At 44.2% G+C, this 25502-nt stretch overlaps 4 protein-coding genes across 10 annotated transcripts in view; 1 reads left to right on the top strand and 3 right to left on the bottom strand.

The window, feature by feature from the left end:
• The window catches only part of KNL1 (kinetochore scaffold 1), a 32357-nt gene extending 22990 nt beyond the window's left edge, over window positions 1–9367 (bottom strand). Inside the window, exons 1-8 of one of the 4 annotated variants that reach the window (XM_084522727.1) lie at window positions 7626–9367; window positions 5186–5255; window positions 4724–4763; window positions 3927–3986; window positions 2592–2653; window positions 2093–2148; window positions 1345–1384; window positions 280–317 (exon numbers count right to left, since the gene is read on the bottom strand). In XM_084522727.1, the coding sequence (XP_084378853.1) occupies window positions 280–317; window positions 1345–1384; window positions 2093–2148; window positions 2592–2653; window positions 3927–3986; window positions 4724–4763; window positions 5186–5220 (331 nt within the window). In that variant the 5' untranslated portion in view covers window positions 5221–5255; window positions 7626–9367. The remainder of the gene's footprint in view (window positions 1–279; window positions 318–1344; window positions 1385–2092; window positions 2149–2591; window positions 2654–3926; window positions 3987–4723; window positions 4764–5185; window positions 5256–7625) is intronic. The other 3 variants (XM_084522728.1, XM_084522730.1, XM_084522729.1) reach the window with 3 other exon arrangements.
• Window positions 9368–10801: 1434 nt separating this feature from the next.
• Window positions 10802–13810, bottom strand: RPUSD2 (RNA pseudouridine synthase domain containing 2). Its single transcript, XM_084522731.1, has 3 exons — window positions 13315–13810; window positions 12881–13177; window positions 10802–12095 (listed from the first exon to the last, which is right to left on the bottom strand). Exons 1-3 carry the CDS (start codon window positions 13684–13686, stop codon window positions 11304–11306), a joined length of 1461 nt encoding a protein of 486 aa, XP_084378857.1. The 5' UTR covers window positions 13687–13810; the 3' UTR covers window positions 10802–11303.
• A 265-nt stretch (window positions 13811–14075) lies between these two features.
• On the bottom strand, window positions 14076–19824 carry LOC311438393 (protein-L-isoaspartate(D-aspartate) O-methyltransferase-like). Of its 4 annotated transcripts, none has more exons than XM_084522723.1 (9): window positions 19581–19824; window positions 18475–18600; window positions 17496–17600; window positions 16896–16927; window positions 16274–16378; window positions 15915–16035; window positions 15145–15230; window positions 14738–14907; window positions 14076–14429 (listed from the first exon to the last, which is right to left on the bottom strand). In XM_084522723.1, exons 2-9 carry the CDS (start codon window positions 18587–18589, stop codon window positions 14417–14419), a joined length of 747 nt encoding a protein of 248 aa, XP_084378849.1. In that variant the 5' UTR covers window positions 18590–18600; window positions 19581–19824; the 3' UTR covers window positions 14076–14416. The 4 variants fall into 4 exon arrangements, with proteins under 4 accessions (XP_084378849.1, XP_084378848.1, XP_084378851.1 ...); XM_084522722.1 differs by lacking the exon at window positions 19581–19824 and adding an exon at window positions 18988–19145; XM_084522725.1 differs by lacking the exon at window positions 14076–14429 and having other exon boundaries at window positions 14486–14907.
• Window positions 19205–24780, top strand: CCDC32 (coiled-coil domain containing 32). Its single transcript, XM_084522726.1, has 4 exons — window positions 19205–19275; window positions 19609–19858; window positions 21803–21959; window positions 23435–24780. Exons 2-4 carry the CDS (start codon window positions 19618–19620, stop codon window positions 23568–23570), a joined length of 534 nt encoding a protein of 177 aa, XP_084378852.1. The 5' UTR covers window positions 19205–19275; window positions 19609–19617; the 3' UTR covers window positions 23571–24780.
• The last annotated feature ends 722 nt before the right edge of the window (window positions 24781–25502 follow it).

The following is a 25502-nucleotide window of genomic DNA, read 5'->3' as shown; positions in this document are numbered from 1 at the left end:
AATGCACTCATTACATAAGTATCACGTTCTGAGTAAGCACATTTAAAACCAAATATATCCTGAGAAATATTTTCAGTACTCCTTTGAACACGTAGTAAGGTTACCCATGCGTCTACAATACATAATGCTGTTTACAAGCACTGAGACAGAGTCTGTTCATGCAATAGAGATCTCCATCAGTGAGACTGTTCTAGACATGTTAAAAATGTTCTGTCAACTATTATCAATAGTTTGGAATAAAAATAGTCATTCTGTTGTTAAATCTATTTTCAAACTCACCAGTGATCTCACATGGAACATCTTCAGGTTCTTCATTTCTACAAAAGATGGTTTAGGTAAACAGTTTGTTAAAAGATTGCAAACCGGAAGGCTTCAGCAATATACTTAACAGGCAGAAAATTGTGTTGCAGAGCTCATACGTGACTGGACAGCAGACACCAAACATTAGGATATATTGAAGACATATTTGTAATTTGAACTAAAGTGGTATTTTCCCATGAAACTCTTTTTTTCATGGGAAAAGAGGTGAATACGTGATTTTTAAACAGGTTAATGTGTTATTTTTAACTCCGACCTTCTATTTCTGGTCGTTCCTTTTTTTTTGGGAAACTGAAGACGCGTTCCTAAAGCCTGCAGTCATTTCTCTGTAAAATCAAAAGCCAGGTAAACCGACTAACTTTGGCTTTTCATCTAACATTTAATGACTTCTGCTCTTCAGTGTTTTCTTGAATGTTCTTTCAAGCCCAGACTGCCTTGTTTAGAATACTGATTTTTGTTTATACACACATATGTTACTGTATTGCTTTATAAGTGTTTGTTAACTATAGCTGTAGGTAAATGTTCCCTTGCTGTATATTTTAAATATAAAAAAATGCCTTCATGCACAGAAACAGTCTAAATCTTTTAAAATTAAATTGAGTTGGTGAGCAACAATCTCCTAATTTTATTTTATCTAGGCAAGAACTTTGAGACCAGACTAATACTCTATCCACCTCTGAGTGAAAAAGTGATGATAATAAACATCCAAGACCATCTCTATCAAATACAGAATCTGGTAGGTCTCTCCTGGAAGACATTCCCAAACAATCAATTTTGGATGAAGCAGTTTCAAGACATAATTGTTCAATTTTTCAGAAACATCTACTTTTTTTTGTGAATCGCAAGAACAGCTATATCCTTTTTCTGCTGTATTCCTGTAACCGGTCAAACGTATAGAGCAATTTTATATCTAAATAAATAAGCACGTTACATTTGTTGGTTTCTTTGAGAAGTAACATTCTTATGGTTGCATGCCGTGTGAAGAAATGTATTTGCAGTGTGGGAATAATTTTTCCCCAGACTTACTGATTAAGTAGGACATGATTCCCTGTATCTGCTGCACACTCTAAAAATAAGAAAATCAGATGTTACAACGAGAGAAACAGGATCAAAACATTCAGAGACAAGAGTAAAGTGCACAGAAAAGAATGTTCTGCAGTTCTCACTCTTTATGTTCCTTTTTATCATGGCAAAAACCCAGAGAACCAAAGTACTTGAAAGTGCATTAGCTTTTCAGATTCTTCCTAGGTAATTTTTGACAGACTGAATATGACATTCTTCTCGGTCTTCTTTTGATCTAAATTCCTGTCCTAGTTTCAGCTAGGATAGAGTTAATTTTTCTCCTAGTAGCTGGTAGGGTGCTATGTTTTGGATTTACGATGAGAAGAATGTTGATAACACATTGATGTTAATAACACACCGATGTATAAATTGTTGCAGAGCAGCGCTTACACGAAGCCAAGGACTTTTCAGCTTCTTGCTCTGTCCTGCCAGCGGGCAGGTTAGGGGTGTGTAGTGCTTAGCTGCCAGCCAGGTTAAACCACAACAATCCCCAAAACAGATTTTGTTCCACGTACATTTTGTCTAAAAAAAAATAATCTCTGAGCTACAAGGTCCACAGTAGTAGTAACTAATGGGTTTTCATCCAGTCCATCATAAACAGCTGACCATGTTGTTCCCTATCTATGATTGACGAGCTTGACTTCTTAAATTCTGGCTGAAGTCTTGTTGCTAATAGTCTGTGAAACCTGTCAGAAAAGAGAGGAGCTTTTACCTTCATTTTCTCTCTCTGCTGCATTATTCTTAAGATCTCGCTGGAAGACTCTGCAGCTAAGAACAAAGAAAAACAGTTTTTGAAAACACAAGATGATCTGTTTTAAAGCAAAAATTTAAAAAAAAAATAAATTAATCTCAATCTTTTCCCACATGATATGTTCTGAAATGATACCAAAAGACAGCAGGTTACTGAACCCAACCATACTTTCCAGCAGGAAGATTATCATACTTCATGTGAAATCACTAGAAAAGTTAATGAAAACCCAACTTTCCTAATTATATGAAATTTACTCCATCATTCTTTATAGCTAGGATGAGAAAGCGCGTAATGTTTCTACCAGGGCTTAAAATCAACTTAGTATAACAAGTCACCAATTTTCTTCACTGAATACCCATAAGTGTATGCAAACAGCAATTTCAGGTGATAGCAGATTATTACCTACAACTTTATGCTTAAATAAAGAGATGTAGATCTGCATTCTTCAGATCAAACTTACTTTATGGTGTTCGCAAAGCTGACACGTCGGGAGTTTTTCCTACGTTTTTCTATATTAATATCCTGACAAAAAAAAAAAACAAAAAGACAGTTTGATGTACAGAGAACAGTTCTTATGCCATAATCCACAATAATTATAGCTTTTCACACACCAAAAAAAAATAAAAAAAAAAGAAAAAAATGCAAGCATAATAGCTTAAGTACAACAGATATTTGCAAACATCTTTAAACTACTTATAGTTCTCCAGCTTCTCTCCTCTTCACAGGGAGACACCTATCTCACAAGAAGCAGGTTCTAAAGATCATTTTGTACTAACTGCTTGGTTTCAGACAGAAGCAAAATACCACTTATAAGGATTTTTGTCTGGCTTTATGTTTGGTATACTAGAGAAAAAATACTTAGCTGCTTAGTACAAGTGAGTTGCAGGATTTTTTTTTTAATTTAGTTTTCTGTGACAACTGGAAAAAAAACTCACCCCTATGGGAGAAAGGAAAGGATGCATGGAAAAATCAAAATCACCACTGATACTTTCCTGAAGAAGTGTTTAAATGGTGTCACTGACCACATGATTATACTAATGCAATGTTACAAGGCGTGTAACAATGCAACGCTGCATATACTGGAAAGCTAATTCACCATACCACTGCAGTGCAGTGTCTGCAGTAAGCTTCCCTAACTAAATAGCTCTGAACAGGGCAGCAGAACACTCACTGTTTAAGAAAGCAGACAATGTGTTGACGTACTGACATTATCCATTATACGCACAGAGAAACCATGTCAGCATCACAAGCAGTTATGAACAAAGTCGCACTACTGCATACAATGGTTCTATATTGCTCAGTAGCAGTACTACACATCATTGTTAAAAGGCATTAATGTTTAAACGAAGACTGAGCTGCTCTTCATGCTCAAACCAGTTTTGAAGTATATTATGCACGGGTATTTCAGGCTCATATTTCACATATTTTGAAAGAAGTTATTAGAAAGGTGCTGCAGACTCTGGACCCACCCTGAGAGGTGATTTCGTTCTTACACTGCGGGCCCCAGAGCTGCACACAGTACTCTGGGTGGCAAACTTGGACTACACCAGAAGCAAGATGTATCTATTAATTTCTGATTATTCCTCTCTGCTTGACAGAAGACATATTCTGATGTAAAATAAAAGTTCAACAGATTTCATGTAATATTTGTTACTCCAAACATTATCCGCCAAAGCAGTTATTACAGGAGTTTTTACACCTACGTTATTCTAGTGACCCTGTTTAACCAGGGACTAGTTGAGGAGCAAACCAAAGATCTTAAGAGCATCAGCAAATGTGGACTTAACAGACCTACCTGAGTGAGTTCATTCCCGTTTCCCAAATCATCAAGAGGATTTCGTGGAGCCTTTAAAATCTAAAAGAATAAGTTGAGAAAATCAGACCCAGCTCCCACAAAGAAATGATCAAGCAACAAGTAAATGACTGGTTCAGTCACAGCTGGCGTACAAGCAGTTCAAGACGTCACTTATGCACAAGTTACCATGGATTTCATAACCTATAATTCACTCTTGCATTGGGCATCTGTCCCAGACTCTAACCCTGCTTCTCACCAATGCACCACACACGGGAGTTCAGTTGGAGGTATACTTATTATTGACCAAAGAATTTATAAAATTCTGAATCCATAACCATGAAGGCATAACTTTAATTTTTAACCATCTAATTCACGTATTTATTTTGAGAAAATAGTGGGTAAACTGCCCTTGTGCATACTAAATTCATTCACCTCAATCAGAAAATTACCAGGAATATCCCTGTACACTTGCTTCACCTGCGAATCCTTCTGTGGAAATTGTATCATCTTCTGCCACATCGCTAATGTGAACAGCAACGCTTTCAGACTTGAATACATCAGCCAGCCATACAATCAGTGAACTGCTATTTCACAAGAATACATAAACTGATTACTTGGCAGTAGAGAATCTGTAAGCGCCAGAAGCGTCACATTCAATCACAAACTTAGTAAGGGCTTTCTTTGCTCATGGTATGTTTTTCTTCAGGCTGTGATGAGAAAACTAATTCTTCTTTATGGCTCCCCTTCCCTTCCTTCACTCACTCAGTTTTATTTTAGAAATGCCTTAAGTTACTCACAGAGGACAGTCGCCTTCTTCTCATGTGCTCTGTATTATCACTGAGGGGAAAAAAAGAGAAATAGATATTAGCGCATAAACTGGAACCAAGATGTATTTCTTGAACAGTGCTGCCACATTTTTATGGCTAATAATTCAATCTCTCCATTATTTTTACAAGTGTGAAGTTACTTAAACAAACTTGCTTGGAATAGATCATTCCAATGCTAGGTGCCATAAATGACCCTTGGAAAATTCAACATATTGTGCTCTGACCCCTGTGGTCAGTCCCTAGACAATCCACTGCTATGAGATTTCCTTGAGCTTTCCTACACCATGATCAGAAAACCTCCCTGTTTTTCTTCATGACAGACAGCATATTTCATTCAAGAGATCCTAAGGTGCACACAGGGATTAAGAAACATTTTGCATCTAAAAGACAATAGTCAAATCTCAATGAGGTCCTTATGAGGTTTCAACTTACTTTTCCATGTTAGGGTCTGTATAAATCTTGTCCATTTCTGTTGGAAGTACTTTTCATCTAAAATGCAGTACTGAAATCAAAAAAAAAATTAGTGAATCTCAGTAAGAATATTGTATACAACCACAACTAGATACTAGACTCAGCCAGTTGCTATAATTTTCTCCTCTATCCATCTTTACTCAGAGGAATTCTCTAACGTCTAACAGGCCTCCCAATTCAGTGTTCTCTACTGCATATCATGTTATAAAGCAAACGAGCTAGCAGTTTGAGTCTTACTGGTTTGGCAGCCTTCTACTTAAAATTAAGATTTCGGTAACTGCTGGAGATAAATATGATCAAGCCTTCTACAATACAAAGTGCACTCTGACACACAAGACAATTTTTCATCCACTACTACTCCCTGCCACCCCAAGAATATCTTCTCTTTTATGAACTAGTACACCTATTAACAGTCACAGCAGGGGATAATGAGTTAACCCACACCATGAAGATGCCTTAGGATATTACCTAAGGTTTCCTGTAGAGCACAACAAAATGCAAGGCTTTGAATACCAGGTTAATATTCCTCATAACCTCACCCTCCTATGGACCTGACAAAGAACACAATATATTGAAGCACTGAATCAACACCATACATGTAATAACAACAAATGCAATTTTCTGTGCTCTTACCTAGATTTCAGTGAGATTTATCTACATGCATATCTCCATCGCTACTACTATTGCAAAATATTCATATGTGACAGCTATAAGCAATCTGACAATACTACCACATTTCATTTTCCCCTTGCTAAACCTCAGCAAACAATGCCTTAAGAGAAACTCTTGCCTAGGCAAGGGTTAAGCAAATTGTAAAACACTTTTTTTTTTTTTATGAGACAATTAAACATAGAGAGGAACTGCTCAGCCTTTGCATTTCACAAAATCACAGGCTCTCAGAGGTGGGAAGGGAACTCTGGAGATCGTACAGTCCAAACCCTCTGCCCAAAGCTATGGCCAGTTGCTCTGGGACAACCTGTTCCACCTTCTCTGCATTCTTTTTTTTCTAATGTCTGAGTGAAATTTCCTGTAGTCCAGTTTGTGTTCGTTGCATCTCATCCCTTCTGGTTCCATCTTCTTGAAACTTTCCCAAAGGTTTTATGCACATTCATAAGTTCCCCCCAGTAAGCAACACCACACCTCCCCTTCTCCACCAAGCCAGTCTCCTCACCATAGACCACAGCATTTAAACCACCAGCTGACCAAGGCAAAGTTAAGCCTTACAGAGGCTTTAAAAAAACAAAACAAAACAAAACTTCTAGGTTTAGTGAAATGCTAAATCAATCACTTACTAGTGGAGTATTGCTATACACTCCTCAGAAAGGGAACTGCAAAGGCCCTGGCTTTCAGGGCCTGCAGCTCTGAGGCAACAAAACCAAGACGGTCTGGAACACTACCCAGAAAGACACCCAAAGGCTAGCATACACCTGTAGCTATCACTTTTACAGAGGTGTTTTCCTAAAAGTACTGCTTGGTGTTGACCAACGTGAGCGTTTTATCGAGGTTCCCCTCACATTTCTGGGCTGCCCCAGCACACTGAAATCCCCTCAGGCACGAACTTGGCACCATTCGGCCTACTAACAGCACTAGGTTACGTTTTGTTTCTAAATATAAAACATTTTAGTTCATTGAGATGGAATATTACATAAGCAAAAATAAGGCTACGGTAGGCCTGTGGAAGAGCAGCATCTATTGAACAGCTTCCACCTGGTAACTGTCATGTTTCACAAATAACACAAATAGGGAAATCTAATGACTTAAATAACGAGATCATGATGTAATTAAAACATTTGGTATTTTTGCTGTAATGCATCCGGGTACTGTGAAAGTCAGCAACGGGATGGGGTTTCTTTGTTCGCTACACCACAGTACGCGGAGGGAGCTTTTAAAGACTTGAGGTATAAAAGCGTCTTCCATTTTAGGTGAAACTGCTTTGTGTAAAACTGTTTCGTGTGCGCCTTTTTGCAATTTTCCTCCAAATTCACGGCCACCGACTGCCTTGGCTGCGATCTGCAGGGAGGGACAACCGCGCCTCGCGACAGGGCTGAAGGTAGCTGCGAGATCTATTAACAACATTAATATTAACGGCAGGAGACCCCAGAGAAACTCGGAATGCAGCAAGCCAGTTTTGAAAAGCATAATTGTAGGAAAAATAAAGGAAATAAATCATTTGAACAACGATGAAGGGTTTGCCCCCAAGTTGGCGACGCCCACAGGAACGCTTCGCTGGTCGCTTGCCGCGCTTATCGAAACTTTTAAATATAAAAAAAATTACAAATTGGCTATGAGTTAACAGAATTACGTTCCCTACAGCCCCCTGCACTGCTCCCAGATCCCCCAAATCCCCCCCCAGGGCTCCGAAGCCACCTCAGCCCCGCCGCCCCCCCGGCCCCTCACTCACTGCCCTCACGGCGCCGCCGCCTCGCCGTTCAAACCCAACCGCCGCGCGCCAAACCGCCCGCCCGACGGCAGGACGTACAACATGGCGCCCCCCCAGCGCTCCGTACGACATGGCAGCCCCTGGCGTTCCGTACAATATGGCGGCCTCCCTTACGCCAGCCCGTTGTCTGTCTTTTCGGGGTTATTCCTCACCGGCACCGCGCCGCAGCCAGAGAAATGAGTGCGAAGCAGTAGAGGGTGCTCGGAATAGGATGGCTCGGTCTCTGTGCGATCGCGTCGCCCTGTGTTCTTGAGACCAAAAAGAGGCAGGCGGGCGCCATCTCGCAGAGCGGGCGGTGGGCGGGAGGCGAGGCCGGGAGCAGGTGCTGCGGATTCTTATGGGCTGTGCGGGAACCAGGGCTCTCGTGACGAGGTGGCCGAGTGGTTAAGGCGATGGACTGCTAATCCATTGTGCTCTGCACGCGTGGGTTCGAATCCCATCCTCGTCGGACAATTGCTTTTCATTTTTTTTTCCTCCTACCGCTCCCGTTTCTTTTTCCTTATTTAAATTCTATTTTTAGAGCCTCGAGGGCTGCCAAGGCGCATATCGCCGCTCCGTGCCTCCCTCCCGCCGCCTGGGGCTGCCCAAGGAGGCCTGAGAGGAGGCAGCCACGTCCCCCAGGGCCCTGCAACCTCTGTACCCAAACACCACCAAACTGCTTCTTTTGACCCAAATTGTCTCCTTCAGGTTTGCCAAATCCCTGGTGGGAGCTTCAGGTAAATAAATTTTTGCAAAATCAGGGGCTGAGGATGCTCCGGCCAGGTTGATCACAGTGCCTCACTGAAACCACATCCACGTTCGCTGACTTATAGTGGGCTTTTCTTGTAGTTACCAAGATTTTAGAAGTGTAACAGATTACTAAGAGCTGCTCTGTGTGAAGAGTTAACTTTTAAAAATCTGGAATGAGAAGCTGATGAAACAAAATGCTCCCCCAAGACTTCGCTGCATGTTGAAGCCATAATTACTGCAATTAGCAGGAGCAGAAGGGGCCTCTCACATGTAATTTACTGGAACAGCTCCCAGAGCCCTCCAGGCTATGCTGCCCAGATTGAACTATGCTTAAATCCTGGTGGAAATCAGATTATACCAGATCCTATGCAGAGCATGGCCATACGGTAGCTCTTTATACACACAAGTGGCACCTGTAATGGACTGGTTAAAACACAGCTGGAAAAAGTGGAAGATGAGCTCCCTGGTCACATTTGGGCTAATTCTCAGGCTTAGGTGGGGATTTATCACATGCCATCGCTAGCAGAAACACTTTTCTCTGTAGCAATCCAGCAGATGTTTTATCTTGTGCATGTTTTTAGCAGGTATCAGCAGCAGACACCCAGCGGCTGCACAGTGTGAAACCACCACCTCGGACTCAAAACAAAACTTGATGCCATCGCTGGTAAGCTCCTTGAGAAACCAGCCTTGAAGGGTCATTGCCCAAAGTGTCTTGAAAAGACAAGTCATGGCATTTCTTGACCAGTAAGGTTTGATAACTAAAATATATTAACTTACAGCCATAAGGGATAGCCAGAAAAAGCGAAACACAGCAGTGAGCAGCAGTTCCGCATTTGGCCATTTGGTCTCCATCTATTGGCACAAATCAGTAAAATTTCTTTCACGTGCTTTTTTCTTGCAGAGGAAAAAACAAACAAGCAAACAAACAAAGACAATATAACCTGGGTCATGTCAGTCTCAGTTAAAGCTCAGCTGCCCCTAAATCCACCATTTTTCCCCTGTCTAAAGCTAGAAACAGTAGCATATATTCTTACTTTGAAGGCACCAGATTTTCATTTACATAATTAGATAAAATATATATATTTCAGTGTATGAAAAAAATAGATGACACAGGGGAGATTTTACCTCCTTTGTTTAACAAGCTGCCTGCAGCTAAATACTAGACCAGGCCTTATTACATGATGGCAGGAAAAAAAAATATAAAAACGTGTGGTTACATTAGAATCACGAGAGACCCTTAGCAGGATGTGGAAGAGCAAAGCTCAAGTCTGAATGAACTCTTACAGAAACAACAGCTAGATGTACAGGAGAGGAAAGAAAAAATCATTTGGCTACTTTAGGCTATTGGATCCTGATCACACCTGTGGGTATCAACAAGTGATTTTAGGAGCCTTGCCAAGGAGGGGGGTGGTTGTTCCTGTTGGCTTGGCAAACCTTAGTTGTGGAGCACATGTTGTCCCCAGCACCCCACTCAAGAATACCTCATGAAGCAGGGGTTTCTCCCATAACCTGTGCATCTTGGTGGGTTGAGAGAATGTAAAGCTCAGCATGACAAGGAAAAAACATCCAGTACTGGACCACGCTCCAGCAAGGCTGGTGCCATGCTTACTGAACAGTATCAGGTCTCCTGGATTCCCTTCCTCACCTTAAAAAAAGGTTTCTATAACATTTTAGAAGTGTTGAACCCTATGCATGCATCCTATGTAGGTGGGTGCAGAGGATCCTGAAATAACACGGCTCTTCCCAGGAAAGGTTTTGATTGTGTGCAGCTGGTCATTACCACTGAGGTTGTGTAAGACAGACAAAAAAAGAACCTAATACAATGATTGTAATAAACCTCTTAGAGGCTATATAAACATCGATGAAAATAAGAACTATAGTGATATTTATCATCCTGAAAACATTACTATAAAATGCATTAAGAAAAGCTTCTCGTTTGCTTATATTCTTTTTTTTCTTTAAGGCCAATTGTCACCTTGAAGCACACATGAAGCAATGTTAAAAACAAATACCATTCAGAAACAACTTGACCATGGTAAGGTAAAAACGAAGTGAAAGGTGGTAGACTGGTCTCTACCTTGCATTTTTGTTCAAGTATGGAGATGTTTTCATTTGAGGCATAAAGATTAGAAATCAACAGGTTCTCAGAGAAGATTACGTGTTTTTTTTAGAAAGCAGATTTGTCACAGGGCAGATAACGAGACACTCTGCTAAATCAAGTCTCCTCATAAATCTCATAAGGATAAAACCTTGGGACTAGTACCTCTAGAAACAGGCCCAACGCACAGATCCATTCCTAGAGTTACTGATCTCAAATCAAGTAATTATGCGAAGGAATTCTAAAAGAGCAATTTCAAAGCAAGTCCACCTTGCTGACAAACAGTAAAGAAATCAGCTTCACAGTGCTCTGGTTTTACCTTATGGTATTCTCAGCGTTAACATTTTGGTTTTTAAAATCAGTCTGACAATAAAATCAAAGTACAAATAGTTTTCCTGTATGATGTGACATCCAGTATGTTGAACAACTTTCCAACAGCTCTCACCGTACAGTACAAGAACATTATACAGCAGGCCAAAAGAAAAACGAGTTGCTTAATTTAAGCATATGCACTAAATTTTCTCTGTAGGTAATTGACAGCAGACCCGTAACACATTGAGGTGTTTGTTGACCAGGTGTTCACTAAATGGCAATATAATTCTAGCACTGAACCCCCATGTTCCTGCCCACCTTTTATAGTGCCTGTCAGCAACCACAGCAATTAATTTGCCAGCCCCAACAAATATGGGGGTTTCCCACCCCATTTCAAGTCATGAGCAGTTTCTTCACCTCAAGCACCCTGAAACCTTAGGTCTTTACAAGACACTTCTCCGGCCACACTAGAACAATGCCCTTAGATGTCATGCCCTCTGTCATTCCTCCCAGTCCTCCATGGCCCATTCAGGCATCTTGGAGCAATAGTCAAACTCTGCTCCCTTATAGCGCAAGGCGTGTAGGTACATCACCAGCTCCTTGGGAGATGGGTCCCGCCTTGAAATTTTACACTCCACGCATAAAGGGTCCTTCTCTTCTGAACAATTTTCTCCTGTTTGCCCAGTCTTGTTCTCGCATGAACCTAGTTCTGTAGTTTTTTCAAGTGTTTCCAGATTGGTATCAGGGTCCAGTGTACAAGCTGGTGTTTCATTTCTCTCAGGATCTTTTGTGCCCTCAGCAGGGCAGGAGTTCTCATTTGTAGGATCAGCCTGCACAGATTCTGTGCACTCGCTTGAATTACCAGAGTCTTGATTTTCTGCATTGGTGTTCAAGTCCTCTTCTGAAATCCCCAAGACATCCAGGCTCTGTTTGGAACGATGCTCCTCCACGAGCGCCTTAAGGAGTTCTTCATCTGTTTTACCAATCTTGCCACCTTTGCCCTTTTCAGGGCCCCAGGCTTCCATGTTGTAGATGGGGTCGTTGACAATGGGATGTCCCAGGTACTGCAAGTGGACCCGGATCTGGTGTGTGCGGCCAGTACGCGGAAGACACTTGACGACACTGGTCTTGCCGTTGTAACTGAGCCTCTGGAAGATGGTTTTGCAGGGTTTCCCTTTGGGGTCCACACGGCACACCCCCACCTTGTATGAAACAACCAGTATGGGCTCCTCGCAGACCACTTCGTGTTCTGGGAACTCCCCCACCACACGACACACGTACTCTTTTTCCAGCTATGGGGAGAAAGAACAACTCTCAGAAGAGAGAACTGTCTCGGGTCTGATTATGATTCAGTCTCACCCTAGTTACTCCTCTCTCAATCTCATCAATGAAATACATATTTTTCATTTTAGGTAATCTACTCTTAAAGGTTTTTTTTACAACTGAACTAGAAGAGAAAAAAAAAAGCAGCTTTTAAATCAAATTTCTCACATTCTAGCTTCCAACCAGTTGGGAATTCAAGAACATATGGGCCTGAACTGTCTTCCCCATATTAAGTTCAGGAGTTACCTCTCAGTGCTTTTTGCTGTGACACTCATTGCCTTGAAGCAAGTCCTGAAAGCTAGCACCCTACAGCTATAGCTCTGTTTGGACTGAAAACCAGTGGAAAAAAAAACAAAACTTCTAAAACTTAAAATGGAATAAGTATTAGATGACTGACATGCTTCTGCTGATAAATAAAACTGCTCTCTAACTGATGGACTAGATGATCTTTAGAGGTCCCTTCCAACCCAAACCTTTCCATGACTGCACGCTCAATACCAGCCAGTTTGCACAATCCCACAGGGCTGGAAACCCTTTTCAATATGATACTACCAAAATTGCTTACGGTTTTGCTCCATCTTTCTCTCTCGATGCCTTCCACACTTTACACCAACTAGGACACGAAGAAGACCACGAGCTGTCCTCGGAATTCGGTTCGTTTAGGCCAGAAGTTTGACAGACTTTTTGCCTTAGCGTGTTCCAAGAAAATACCACACAAGAATCTCCCCAAAGTACTGCAGCCCTTAGCTCTCACCTGCCTCTCCCGAACCTGCTCGTCAATCCTCTTGGACACCTCCACTGTCTTGGCAAACATAAGCACTCCTGAGGTCATGCGATCGAGTCGATGAATCGTATGCAGCTCCTTAAGGTTGTGCTCTTTGCCGAGGATGAAGATGACGGTGTTGTGCCGAAACCTGCCGCAGGGATGCACCGGCAAGGAGGACGGTTTGTCCACGACCACCACCTCATCGTCCTCCGCCAGGATTTGGATCGGCTGGGCAGTGACCGGCGGCTCGTGGCGATGCACCGTGTTTCGGAGAAAATCATTATTCTGCCAGAAAAGCAAGCGATTAGGGTGCATTCTGCACAGGCACACCACCAGGCCAGGCACCTGGGGAGCTTGGGAAAGATGAAGGGAGGGAAGAAGGGATTAGGTGGCGATGGGAAGGAGGAGGGATTAGCACCCACCTTGAGCACGACGTCCAGGTCCCGCACGGGCTCCTCGTTGAGGCGCAGGCGGCCAGCACGGGCGGCGGCGCGGTAGAAGGCGAGGGGCTGGGCTCGGAACTCGGTGCTGAAGACGTGCAGGAGGCTGCGGCCGACCCAGCGCCCCTTGCAGTAGGTGCGGAAGTCGTAGTAGTAGGGCCGCACCTTGCGCAGCCCCCCCTCGAAGTAGTACGAGGTCTCGGCGAAGTGCTCCGCGCTGAAGCTCACCCCCGCCTTCAGCTTCCGCGGCGGCGGCACGTAGCGCTCCCCGGCGGCCAGGCGGCGCTTCTTCGGGGCCGGGGCTGCCGCCTCCTCCTCCCCCAAAGCGCCGCTCTCCGGTCCCGGCTCCGCCATGCCCCGCCGGGGGAGGAGAAGCGGCCGCTGCCCCCAGCCCCAGCCCCGGCCCCAGCCCCGCGCCGCCACCCGCAGCCACGCCGCACACAGCGCGCCGGCGCGCCGAGTGACGCCGCGCCGCGCAGCCAATCGCTGAAGGCGGCCGCCGGCGCGGGCCACGCCCCCTCAGCCCTTAACCACACCCCTTTCCCCCTTAGCCACGCCTCCATCTGCAGGCCACGCCCCTCCCCATTCACACCATCACCCGTAACCACGCCCCCGCCCCATAAGGCCACGCCCCCTTCATCCAGGCCTCGCCCCCCAGGTTTTCACCCCCCCCCCCCCCTCAAATCCCGGCGTTTTTACCCCAAAACCTCGGGGTTGCTGACGCAGGAAAGAAGAGACCGCGCTCGCGTACATGAGCTCGGGGCTCTGCGCCGGGAAGGGCGCCTTGTTTTGTCTCCAAGCGTTAGAGGGGCGCTGTTAGGGGGTGGCTGCGGGGAGCTGCGAGCCCTCCTGCCCCTGCGGCTCTCTGCAGGGGTCACCCGGGGCTGGGCTCGTCCGGATCAAAGCACCGCGGCCAGACCCGGCTCAGTCTCTTCTCCGTCCCTCACTCTGCTGAAGCAGCGCTCGCCTTTGCCAGCACAGCTGCTGCCGGAGCTCCCGCTCCAAAAGCAAAGCCATGCAGGCCGGCCGAGTCCCGTCTGTCCGTGAGCTTTCTGAGGTGAGCTTAGAGATATCCATCCCGCTCTCAGAATTCGTCCCTGAGGCAAAGAAAAAGCAGCGGTTACTGTCACGCGTTTGCCTTCGGCTCGGTGAATTGACACAGCTGCCGTGTTTATGAATGCGCAGAGGCTCCAAAAAAACAACACAAAAAAGGCTCGAGTCCTCAGTCTGCGATCCCTAGCTAATAGCAAACGCATCCTACTGCCCTGATGTGCCTATTAGTTAGCCTCTTCCTTCTGTCCTTTACGAACAGCAGCTGCTAGGAATCCAGGGATCTGTCAGCAAAGCCAGCACTCGAGGAGAGCAAGCCCACGGGGTGGAGAGGAGAAACGCTGCGAGTGTTTACCGAGGCCACTGCTTTTCCTTATCCGTCAGAGGAACGTAGATCACGCCCATCAGCTGGGTTTCGATGATCTCCCCGTCGCTGGTTTTGTCGTATTGCATCAGGACTTGGTTCGCACCCTCGGGACCCACGGGCAGTATGAGCCGACCTCCTGGCTTCAGTTCATTCAGCAGCTGGCAATCGGAGAGATTGGAATCAGCAGAGCCAAAAAGAGACAACAGAAGCCAGCCAAGCTGTGAAGGTCACAACATCTTGAAAAACACAAGCTTGCCAGCTCCATACAAACAGAAAAAAAAAGGGGGAGGTTCCCATGGTTCCCTAATTATTAATTCCCTAATTATTACAGTTTTAATCACAGCTACTGCTGAAGGCAGCCAACAGCAACTGACATCCCGCACAACCACTCTTACCTCCTTTGGTACTGTCGGTGCTGCTGCCCCAACATGAATGGCATCGTAAGGAGCCTCCTCGGGGTATCCCTGCCTGCCATCTCCAACTGCAGGAGGGAAAAGCAAGCAGAAAAGACTTGTTCAGACAACAGTTCCATGCAAAAATAATTCTCCATATATTCTTTCAATTGAAATTTCAAGGAGGAAAACTTTGTAGCAAGACTGTGATAGCAACGTGAATTCCCACATCAGAGCACTGACCTGTCTGCTAGAAATGTAGCATTTGTTTACATTTTAAGAATGGGGAGATATTTCTGGAATTGAACCATGCTGGAAAATGGAACAACCAAAGGCAGGAGGGCCTTTATGTAATACAGTAGCTTTGTGCAGTCTTGAGGTTCTGGATACAGAATGAGCTGATACAAGCTAACAACAACAAAAAAGGAAAAAAAGCAAAATAAAAAAAAGCATGTGTAAACTCATTCAAATAAACTAAAACTCAGATGTGGTACAATCCCTCTCCTCTGAAGAACACCTCTTACTGAATGTGTAGGGACTACACATTCAGATGTGAGGTGTGTGCTCGACTGCCTGCAGCATTAAAAGCTGCTTACGCACACAGTAGCGTTCAAGTCAGTGTTAAACTGCACTTAGCCAGCGATTTCTAGCAACAGCATGGAAAGCATAAGCACAGCTTGGAGCCACTGTTTTGAGAAGCAGAGCTTTGCAGACAGCCAGAGCTAATGAGTGCTCACAGGAGGGGTCAAGCATCAGGGTCCCAGAGAGCTCACCCACAAGTTTTACACGGCCAGAGCTGAGCAAAGTCGGATCGTCTTCTTGGACGTTTCTGATGGATTCATTCACCAGCTCTCTAATGTGTTCTACACCCACGGCTTTCCCTGTTGGGCCCATCTACAAAGGAAAGAGCAGACAAACATCTATCTACCTCCTGCATGCACAGAGATGCAGAAAGACTCTGTACATCCTGTAGGTACAGAGGTGCATTTTATAGAACAAGGTATGTGGGGGCTGGAGAATTTCTAGGAAGAAACTTAAGAGCAGAGTGTCTGGACAAGGAGGTGCACATACTGTGCCACTTTGGTTTTAAGGCTGAGCAGTTCCAGTTAGGTTAGCTATCCCGTGAGCTTACCATCCTGGCAAAGCAAGCTGTAAGGTACCCGCTCCCAGATCCGACGTCCAGTGCTTTTGCACCTTCCACAAGCTGATCCTTCAACAACTCCAGTGCATGGGCATGCTGTGCGGGTACAAATACAAGAGAGTGTGAAACATCCCATTTTACTTTCCTCCTCCTGCAACTTTTTCTTGTTCCAAGCACTTTGTGCTCTGATTTAAACACAGCACACTGGGCGTTTTGTCTGACATGTTCAGAGCAAGTCGTGTCAGATCTGGAATGTCTCTTTGCAGAACAGCAGTTACAAAGAGGTTCAGTCAATATGCAAAGGAGCAGGAAGAAAAATATCGTGCAAAAATGATTATTTTTATGACAATATTAATGGTTCCATATAATTCCAGTTACATGGTAATAATTCCAGTTACACAGAATTTCTACCTGAGCATGCTTTTAAATGAACTTAAAAAAAAAAAAAAAAAAAAAAAATTTTCGGCATCTAAAGAAGCAAGCACGATAATCGTGTCTGCAGGATCTGTTTCACCTTCCTACTTTAGTATTTAAGTAAAATTTAAAAAGGCAAGGGATGGGGGACATGAGCAATTTATTGCATGGCTGTTAAAAATAATTAAGAATATCTCACCATATGTGGTGCACTGATTGTAGCCTTGTATCCTAAAAGGAAGCCAGTGACAAGAGTTACATGATAAAGAAATGATGGTGATAAGATCCAATTAATTATCAAAATCTTCACTGTGAACAGTTCTTTAATCTCCCTCCCCATTCCCTAAAATACAAAAAGACTCTTCTTTTGCCCCACTAAAGCATTCAACTGACTTATAGTCAACTCCTGAAGGATTAATAAGACGACCAAGGTAGCCTTAGTACTTCAGTTCCCAACTGCTCTAATCTCCACCCCCCAGCTCATTCATCAAAATGCTGTGCAGCTATCACAGGCTGTGTTTGTTTCCCTTCCACAAGCTGAACTCAGAACGATCAATGCAAGTTCTGACTGTGGAAAATATATATTGTTCTATTGTTCTATTTCCTCTGGATCCCACAAGCTGAAATATGGATGAGGATTGCTCTACCTGGCCTGTCTATAAACTCTGCTACTGCTTTGGTGAGAGCACTTCTAGCATTAAGAACTCCGACCTGCTATGCCACCTCATGCCCCTCTGTCACTGTGGCTAGCATACTCAAAATGAACACCGTAAAAACGGTGATACTTTGAGTTACTCACCAATAGATTGAGGAGAATCCATGTATGGGAAATATTTGATGTAGTGTCCTCTGTCAGTAGCCAGTAACACATCGAAGACCCGCTGGGATTTAATTATTCCTTTTTCTGGGAGATGGAGGAAAAGAGACAGACAGCTTCCTCAGTGTGGAAGCAAGAAGGTATTTGGAAGGAGGCAATACAGCTCTGGGAGTTAGCAGCAGAACTGGAAGAAGAATCCTTACTAAGCTATTTGAGAATTGACAAAAAACAAACAAACAAACAAACAAAAAACACAGAGAAAACCCTGCAGATGAAATTTCGTACATCTTTTTCAGGTTTTGCTGCACTGGATGAAATCACAATATGGTCACACCGTCAGCCCAGTCTTTCTCAGAGGACTGTTAGTTATAACTACAGCATGCCTGGGAGTGTTAAATATAGTAAACAAGTCACACTTTCACTCCTGAAGGTGGAGACTCTGGTTCAGATTTAATGACTATAGAAACATTCACCATTCCTTTGCACCGCAGGGAAAATCAGCATGGCTTTAGCAGCTGAGGAAATTCAAAGCTATTTTTACTTGTGTTCCAGATGCTGCCCGGCGCAGGGCAGCACCACCACGCGTGACTCCAACCCCAGGGCACACCCCTGGAGGTGAAACCTTGCCAAAAAGCTGAGCATCTGCTGGCTCTGAGCAATGCTGCTCCATGCAGTGTTTTAAAAGGTGTCACGCGTTTACCCTGTGAGAGGAATGGCAGGCAGGCTGTGGGGATAGATAGCCTTTCAGGCTACTTCTGGCACAACCTCTCATTTCCAATTATAACTAGGACGACTTCAGATTGCGACGCTGGGAAATTTCGGCCATCTACTCTACCGTTTCGGGACAACCGGCGTTGCATTGGGTCGCTGCAGGACACCAAAAACCTTAACCCTGAAGCACCGGAGGCTCCGAGGGACAGCTCGAAGCAGCCAGGGGCCTGGGTACGGCCTCGTTACTCACTGTAGAGGTTGTTGACCAGCTCGGGGTGCGTCTTTCCGCTGGAAGTCCAGGCCATCGTCCTGGCGAGGAGCAGTCCCATGAGTGTCAGCGTGGCGCAGGGCAGCAGGAGGCTCATCCCACGGACACCTGCCAGGGGAAAGGGGACGGGATCGCCGATGGGCACGCCCAACCCCGAGCCTTTTTTGGGTTAAAAACGAAATAATCGATACTGGGCGCTGCTCGAAGGTGGCAGAGCGCACTACACAGGGCACCACCAGCACTGGTGCATGGACACCTTGGTTATCGGTAAGCGCCGTGCCATAATTACCGGCTTTTTGTGCTTAAAGGCAAGAACCATGACGTAATTAACTTAATAATTAGGGCTTTTTGCGCTTAAAATTGCAAATTACCCCGCACAGCCCTCCAAAACCCAACGACAAGGCGTCGTCCACGGGTCCTGGGGACACCGGTTAACGGTCCCGGCCCCATACCCGGCCTCGGTCCCTGTCCCTATACCGGTCCCTGTCCCCATACCTGTCCCGGTCCCGTCCCCGCGGCCGCCCGTTGCCAGGTGTCGCGCCCCGCTCGCCTACGCCGCTCAGCAAACCTTCCGCCCTTTCCCAAGATGGCTGCGCAGCGGCGTCACTCTCCCTCCCATCTTGCCGCCCATCTTCCCGCCTTCTCTGAGGGATGGACTAATGGGCGCCCTCTCCCCACCCAAAGCGGCGCGGTGATTGGTCAGCCTACACGTCAATCTTCGCTCGGTCTGAAGCCGTCGCGATTTTGCCGTGTTGACGGTCCGAGCGGCGGTGGCCGAGCCAGGTTTGGGGGCGAGAGGCGGCGCGGCCCCGCTGTGCCCGGGGAGGGGGAGGGGGAGGGCTGGCGAGCTGGGGAGGGCAGCCGTGACAGGGGCTGGAGGGGCGCGGGGCCTGCAGGGGCCGGGTCGGTGGGCAGCCGGGGCCCCGCGGCCTGCTGCTGTGAGGGGTCCCTCAGGGCGCGGCTGTAACCGATAGCCCCGGAGTGGGTCACCCCCGTGCTGCGAAAAATCCCCTAAAGGTGCCCTAAAGGCCCCTCTGAGGTGTCTCGAGCAGAGGGCAGCGGGTGTGGAGGTCCCGTGTCACGCTCACCGCGCGCCCTTTCTCCCCCTTCTCTCAGTTCTTCGCCATGAGGATGATCGAGAGCGTTGATGCCGCCGTCACCAGGTCCAGCGAAGACCTCTGGGCTGAAATCTGCTCCTGTCTGCCCCGGCCAGAGCTTCAGGACGACAGTGAGGCGTTCACAGACTCCTTCACAGATGTGTACGCCGACGGGGGAAGTCAGAGCAACATGTCTGGAGGCTCTTCCCAAACAAACCTCAAGCCCTGGGCTCCCCTGAATGATTCAGAGGTATATTTGGCATCCCTCGGTGAGTGTCTGGTCAGGTGTTGGTTCCTCTATGTGCTTAGATGCCTGCTGATAACTATGGCACTGTTAATGAGGCCAGGGTGACAGTGCTTACACCTCTGGTTGGAAAAACGTCTTGCACATACTCAGTAGTTTGTCCAACTCAGTTAATGCAAGTGACAATGAGAAGCACAACTGTAGCTTCTTCAGCTATTCCATGGGAAGAAACCCTCTATCAGGTATAAACCGAAGAATTTATGCTCTTCCTGCAAAATAAATAGAATAGGGATACTGCTGTTTCTTTTTTTGGCAGCACGTAGTCCTACTGTAGTTGACTGAGGGAGGGGAAATGTGGTTTGAACTCACTATAGCGCCTTTGTGTTTCTGTGTCACCATCATTTGTTTCATTATTTCACAGAGTCTCAGGAGATGCAACTGAGCGCAAAGAAAAAAGTGAGATTTCTGTGACCTCTTTTCTGGCTGGGGAGGTAGGGAGGCAGATAAAGGAAAGAAAGCTCTGACGTTTTCCCAAATAAAACCTGCTAAAATCTGTATTTTAAAGTGACAGATCATGCAGTTAACCTCAGTGTGATTAGTTAATTCCTTCATAATCTATAAAACATTCCTTTCTGTGGAGTTATTTTTATTTGGGTCAGTTTGTAATCTGGTTTGCAGTGCAGCCGCACGGTCATATTGGCTTGCAAAGGAGGTTGCATGCAGGAAGAGACCAAGAGGAATGGGGACAGGGTTGCAGAAGTGTTGTTATTTTTTTTTTTTTTTAAGCTTTTATTTCTGCCAGAGCCTCCATTTTGACTTTGTTACTGTTTCAGACTGTTGTTTCACAGTACACTAAGTAGAGCTCTTGGTATCTGATCAAAGGTGCAATAGCAACAAGCCACAAATTGCTCTTCTGTTATTAATTGCTGCTACAGTTCCAATTTGCTCAGAAAATGCTAATGGATTAATTTTCACAAGCAGGCTTCATACTGGATCTGAATCTGTTTTCTCAGAGTCAGGATGAAAGCATAAAGCTAGCACAAAGTTTGTCTTGTGCATTCTAGCTAAGTCAACAGAAGTATAAACTTGTACTGGGTTTGTACGTGGCCAGGATTAATAATTGAGTCATCATAGGATCAGCCTATCGGTACATTTGGCCAGTTATGGTATTTCAAGTCTTAATTGCTCAGGCCAGACACTTTCAGTGACAACCAAATTCTGTGACATAAGACAAACTCAAAAAAGAGTAACAAGTGGGCCACCATGTCTTGAACTAGTGCAGTTCAACTGACAATCATAGACTTTTCAATTAAAAAATAAATGCGCAAGCATAAGTTGATTCCTGACCCAATTTAAGAAGGAATCCATTATAAAGGGATTTTGTGACTGGAGGAACTCCATGAAATTTGCTTCCTTGCAGCTTTGTGTACTGTAGTTGGATTACCCTGCGTCTGGTAAAAACATTTTCACTAGCCTGTGACTGAAAAACTTAAAACATTACATTCTGTTCTGAGATATCCAACTGATAATACTGCTGCACTCTCTGTATTCCACCATCCCTGGTCTCAGTTTGAGCATTATTTGCATTTCGCATTGCAATTAGTGTGATTTATATTCCATGCCAATTTGCATAGAAAGCATGGGGACTTCATGCCTCCAAGATCTGTACCTTCTGTGTGAAGGTTTCATTGAAATTGAACAGTAAGCGCAAAAGTTATTAAAACACAAAAACGGGCAGAGTTGACTGATTGCATACACACCTTATTTCCTTCTGAAATGTCACTCCAAATTACAAATGCACACATAAATGAAATGCTGTCATGCAGACTTCAAATAAAAGAAAAAGTTACTTTTTAAAATATTAAGTCTTGCAATGTTAATTTAACCTTTTTAATATCAAAGTGTAGACACTTTTTTCTTTCCCCTGAGAAAATTGTAATAAAGACCCCCTCCCCTTTTGCCTCTTCAGAGAGAAGACTGATGAGAATAAAAGGTTTGTCTCAAGAGGTGACCTCCAAGGACATGCTGCGTACTCTTTCCCAAGCTAAGAAGGAATGCTGGGACAGGTTCCTGCAGGAGAAGTTTGAGTCTGAATTTTACATAGAGGGACACGAATCTGATGAGAGGTAATATGCAGGTCAAAGAGATGGATTACCACTTAAGGCATAATCTTCTATGTTGGCAAATAAACTAGACTTTATTTCTTAAAATGTAAAATACGGGTTTGTCAGGACTTGTGAGGGGGCATTGTGACAGAAAAGGTCTCACTGCAGTTTGTCAAGACTCACAAGCATCTGAACAACTTTAATAATGACCATTTCACAGAATCACAGAATGATTGAGGTTCAAGGGGACCTCTGGACATTATCTGGTCCAACCCTCCCCACCAAACAGACTTGTATCACACTAGAGGGAAACACACAGGTGGGTTGAACTTTCAAACTGATTTTTGCATCCCTTGGACTGGGGTGACCTAGAGTGGAAAGAACAGGAATCTATTTGGCAACTACCTTTGTCACATTTTGGGTAGGGAGGGAATGTCTAATACATCTCAAATTGCTTTTTTTAAGGCTTGACTTTTAACAGTGAAGTCCAGACCATTCCCTGCATCTTTGTCAGGGCCCAGTTAAGTACTGCTTCAGAGACAAGTGGAATTTGAAGTTCTTTCCAGGGTTGGTACCAGCCCTGAGATTAGATTTCCCAAGTGGCTCTCAGTTCAGTACCTGCCTTACAATGCTTCTGCTCTCTCACCCGTTGCCCTTTTACAGATGGTGTATGAATTAAGATGCGAGTCTTTTTCTTTAGTAAGCTCACACTCCCAATCACTTATAATGCTCTCCATATTTCTCTTTTCTGAGCTGACATTTTTCATGATTGCTTCTAACTGAAAAGAAGATTATCTTTCTCCCTTGAAGAAAATCTACTTCAGCTAGTTTTGGAGTTCAAGTATGACAAATAATCCATGTTTATGTGTAGGTTTTAGATTCTTTGACCAGTTAACTTGAATGTGACATTTAAAAAGCGAGTTGCTCTAGGCATAGATGTTCTTCCCACTGTGTTTTTAAAGGCTGAGGATGTTATCCATGAAAATACTGTCCTCACCAGAATTTGACTGAATGAAGTTAGAGGTTACCCCTGAATGGTACCAAATTACTTGATTCTCATCCAGCAATATAATTAAACCAGCCTTAACTTTTAAGCACACAAATCATCTCACGGACACTACCAAGTAAAACTCTGCTCTTGTAAAAGAACAAGGACAAGTTAATTTTCCAGTGCAAGGACTAAATGGCATGTATCACACTTGCTGGATGATGAGCATACAGATGCACATTTTAGAATTAAAATAAACTTGAGTCAGTATTTAAACAAGATGGGGTAAAACTATTCTGGTCAGACCAGCTATTTTGAGATAGGCTGTGAGAGAGTAAGTGTGTATTTACGTGCATCTACAGTATCCATAGCATTAGAGTTCTAGGATGTACACATACTTTTTGCAACCTCTCCCTGCCTTTCTGGTGTTAGTGGGGCTAACAGATCTTTTCATACCTTCCTGTGAAATTGCTCTCTTATGTTTCACTCTGTCTTTGCTTTCCCTCAGCACGCTAGAGCATCTAAAGCGCTGGCTACAACCTGATAAAGTGGCAATCAATACTGAAGAAGTACAGTACCTCATCCCTCCAGAATCACAGGCAGAGAAGCAGGAGACCGAAGAACCTCCAGCTGCTGAGCAGTGAGATACAAGCCATGCCTCTCATCCAAACCCCAACGAAGCTGTGTGCAGGAACAGTAATAAATAACCCAAGTGGGGGAGGGAGGCATAAGCACGTATTGTCAGTCATTTAAAAAAATGAAAGAAAGCAAAGACAACAACAAAACTGCTCTGGACCTCCAGAGATATTGACTGGCATTTGTTGTAAGAGTGAAACAGCATACACTGAACTGAAATGCTACTTCAATCTAGTCCCAACCTGTAGCAACCTAATCATTCCAGCATGAATGTGAATTGTCTGTAGCTCGTCAGGAGGTACGCTGAACAAAAGAAAGAGCAGTTGTTCAGAAGCATCAGAAAACATAATGGTCTAGAATAGAACCGATAAACCACTGAATCAATTACTTTTCCTGTCTTGTACCTCTTTGATCACTAAATTGGGTATTCTTTTCTTGCAAAGTCCACTGTGTTTTCTATTGAACTTCACTGTTTATGATTGAGCTGGCCCTGAGCTGTGCCTGGAGGACAGATACTGTTCACCTACCTGAACTTTGAGTCCTAAAGGAAACTGTCACTGCAGTCGTTAAATTGATGATAATATTGAGATTGTAGCAACAGGAGACTACTTAACACTCCTGTCCTTGTAATGTTCCTTCCTAGAATATCCCACTGTATTGGCCATCCAAACTCTGATACAACATGACCAATAATAAAAATACTCCCTCTCCAGCCCATTCTGTATCTGTTTCTCTCATCAACTTCAGCCCCTCCAGGAGAGGGTCAGATGAGTTCCTACATCAGGAAAGCAAGTATGATAACCAAGGAGGCTACAAATAACTTGTTTTCATCACAAACTAGCACAGAATTATTTGACTTTATATTCCAGTATGTATATTATATATATATTCTTCATCCTGTTTCCTCTACAGAGGGTTGTTTCCCATTATTAAGCAAAGAATCAGCAATTGTGTACTTGTATAAGACTAATGCTTCTGTGAGCTGTGCTTTCTGTCTTAGCATTGATACTAAAGGTCGATAGAGGGAAGCAGTGTACATCTTCTGTCAGATGAAGCTCTTTAGACAGAAATTGCAGGGGTAGTTTTAGCAGCGTATGCACACTAGCTTGTTCATTATGTATCTATGAAAATACATTTTTAAAAGGAGCTCCTTGATACCACCTTCATTGTTTCCTGTCACTGTACAATTATAAATGGTGCTATTGTTTCATCCCCTGACAGCTGTTATTCTGTTGCTGCTTCTTCAGTGTCGTGACTTGGTGTTTGCCCACACAATCAGCCTTACCCATGTAACCACCCACCCCAGCCTTGCCATTTACGAAAGAAGTCACACTCAGGGGTCTCCGTTAGAACAAACACTGAGGTTTGAGAAATATGGTGAATCACCTGAATGTTGGTGATACAGGACCTACAAAGCTCTGGCAGTGTTGAAAAGGGTCTCTTTGTCATCTTTTAAATGTCCCTATTAATTTATCTCTAAAAATAAGTCTGCTATGCTGTACAGTCAGATAATGTGCTGTAAATACTCTCACCTGTGCTGTCAAGCTGTAATGAAGATGCTTTTGAGTATTTATCAGAAATAGTATGTACAAAGAGAAAAATACAGTTTCTTTTTCTGTTCCCAGGCTATTTTACAGTCAATACCCTTCCTTCTTGTGATTAACAGTGACTGTGAAGATGCTTTATATCATCTTGTCTATTCCCATTAAAGCCTTCTGAGCAAGAAATGTATTCAAAATAACTGTACTGAAACATTTAAAGTCTCAGGTCCCCATAATCTAGCTCTTCATTTAGAGAAAGCAGTACTCAACATTTTAAATAGAAGTAGCTCAGAAGCTCACGGAAAGGGCTTGGGGAAAAATTGTCCAAACCCAGAATTAGCTGAGCACTTCAGATTTGCATTGATACTCCAGTGAGACATGCACAGGTCCTTTGCTGCT

The sequence above is a fragment of the Aythya ferina genome (assembly GCF_964211825.1).
Source record: "Aythya ferina genome assembly, chromosome: 5".
Taxonomy (NCBI): domain Eukaryota; kingdom Metazoa; phylum Chordata; class Aves; order Anseriformes; family Anatidae; genus Aythya; species Aythya ferina.
Note: the sequence above shows the minus strand (reverse complement) of the source record. Positions and strands in the feature narration are given on the sequence as shown.